We start from the raw sequence: 2,277 nt of genomic DNA on the forward strand, positions 1-2,277 counted from the left end.
GCCGCAGCCTGTGGGTTTTGAGGAGTGAGAGATGCTCGTTAACAACTTCCAACAGCATTTCTGTCCCTTAGGTGCTCTGAGATCAGCTCAGGAGATGTCAGCTCCATTGACTGTCCCAAAAACCTGCTGTAAGGCTCTTCATCCCGATGGAGATGTTCCTCGCCGGCAGTTTTGTGAGCGTAAAACCATTAACTTACCAGTACCTGCCGTACTTACCGCTCGCAGAGTCATCAGCAAGTTGGCGTAGGAGAAGAGAATCAGGCTGAGGGGCATCACGAAGCAGGAGACAAACAAGGCCAAGATGTAGCTGTTGTTGTTGCTGCCACCGGTGTACCAGTTGGGCCCGCACGAGGTTCTCAGACCTGGAACCAAGAAGTTTCAAAACAAGCCTAAACCGATCATGGGCTTGGATAGGGGCTCAGAAACAGGCTCCAAAATAGCAAACGCCGGTGCTGCCCCGTCTTAGCAATGCTGCCCAAGCACGTCTCACTTTTCCATCCCGATGACCTGGAGATCAGCCGCTGCGGGTTTGGGCTGGCCGCCTGCTCTGTGTAGGGGGCTGATTTGTTGTGGCGTACGGCGTTACACCAAGCCTCTGCATAAGCAGATTTGGGCTGGGTGTGTGCTGGGTGCTGCTGGGCGTGCTCCGGCAGCCAGGGCACCTCCTGGGTCCGACGTGTAAGAACGGCTGCAGCGTGTTGTGCAGTGGGTGACTTCTGAAGAACAAGCTCCGAGAGACGATAATTGAGCAAGCAGGAGGCATTAACATTTTAAATACCAGCATAGACACTCTCCAGCTACCCTGGGCTTGAAAACGATGTGCAAGAAGATGATGCTATGGAGTCTGACGCACACCTCCCCTACCTTCGGGCACGTAGCTGCTCCAGCCCATGAGCGGCGGGGGGGTCCCGCAGAGCAGTGACCAGCTCCACGTGAAGGCGCAGCCGCTGATGGCGTGCCGGTGCTGGAACCGAAAATCTCCCAGGGGTCTGCAGACCACAACGTACCGCTCGAAGGCCAGGATGGCCAGGGACCACAGCCCCACGATGCCTGGGGAGAGAAGGAGGGTTTGTGTCGTAGGAACGGGCTCTGTGACCGCTCTGCTGCCCGCGCTGGGACGTGGTGGACGATGATGAAGAGCTGTCGAAGTAAATATTGTTATAGCAGGAAGTCAGATGTTTTTCTTATGGCAGGGATAGCTGTGAGGATATTTGGCCCTTAAAAATGAAGTTGGCAATTGGATGTCTGTGACGCATCGTGGTTACAACCAGTTTCTCCACTGGAGCATCCTCAGCAAAAGGTTTTGTGCAGTTTCACGTTTCTGGTGCAGACACGACCATCCGTGTGCTGAGACAGCAGCCACCACCCACAAAGCGCATCCCAAGCGAGGGCTCCCAACGTGCCCAAGGGACATTTCCCGCCCTGTGAAGACCAAGACAGAGCATGTGGTGACCTGGCACAGCCAACCATCTACTTGACCCTTCCCTGCGCTAAAGACTAGCTGAAGGACATGAGCTTTACCTCATGCATGACAGCATTGACCTTAGGAGATGCAGCAAGCTGATGAAACTTTCCCCAAAGCATCTTTGCTAAACACAATAGCACCAACCAAAGACCCAGACAGGTCTCGAGGTTCATGTTCTTACCTGTCAGGGAGACCATGAAGCCCTCCAGCTCGCACATCTGTTTGCCGAACACGAAGAAGCCATTGATGTTGTTGGAGAAGCTGACGGAGCTGCCACAGAGCGTCACCAGTAGGTCGGCCACGGCCAGGTTCACCAGGATGTAGTTCAGGGGGGACCGGAGCTTCTTGTACCTGATGGAAACCACGATGACCAAGCCGTTCACAACGGAGGCGGAGACCACAATGAAGCCCATCAGCACGGCCACCGACAGGTACATGCCCCGTGGGGCTTGGTGGGGCCACTGGGGGCCATCGAAAGGCCCCGGGGTCCTGTTATTTGGGGGCTCCTGTGAGCTGTTGGGGGAGTACATCGGTCTTCTTCTGGAGCAGGAGCTCTGGTGCAGCCGATGCAGGTGACCCTCCCCAAAAGCAAAGCCTCTTTATAAAGCAGGAGGGCCTGACGCACCGCAGAGGAGCTTTGCATTAAAATACCTTAAGCTTTTTTTTAATCTGAAGGTTTTGTCCTCCCACCTGCCCCCTTTTTATAATCAGCTCTTTATTCCAGAGGGGATAAAGAGTGACTTTGAAAAAAAAAATCTGATGACTGAACAGTGCATCATATAATTGAGTAAACAGATTTATTTTTTTTTTTT

General features: G+C 53.6%; 1 protein-coding gene across 1 annotated transcript in view; it reads right to left on the reverse strand.

Moving 5' to 3' along the window:
* The window catches only part of LOC104163482 (pinopsin-like), a 2,837-nt gene extending 842 nt beyond the window's left edge, over nt 1-1,995 (reverse strand). The window contains exons 1-4 of the mRNA XM_009702510.1: nt 1,647-1,995; nt 865-1,050; nt 213-362; nt 1-8 (exon numbers count right to left, since the gene is read on the reverse strand). The exon at nt 1-8 is cut by the window's left edge and continues 234 nt beyond it. Coding sequence (XP_009700812.1) covers nt 1-8; nt 213-362; nt 865-1,050; nt 1,647-1,995 — 693 coding nt within the window. The remainder of the gene's footprint in view (nt 9-212; nt 363-864; nt 1,051-1,646) is intronic.
* Nucleotides 1,996-2,277: the final 282 nt, after the last annotated feature.

Source organism: Cariama cristata, unplaced genomic scaffold, assembly GCF_000690535.1.
Source record: "Cariama cristata isolate BGI_N322 unplaced genomic scaffold, ASM69053v1 scaffold20430, whole genome shotgun sequence".
Lineage (NCBI taxonomy): Eukaryota > Metazoa > Chordata > Aves > Cariamiformes > Cariamidae > Cariama > Cariama cristata.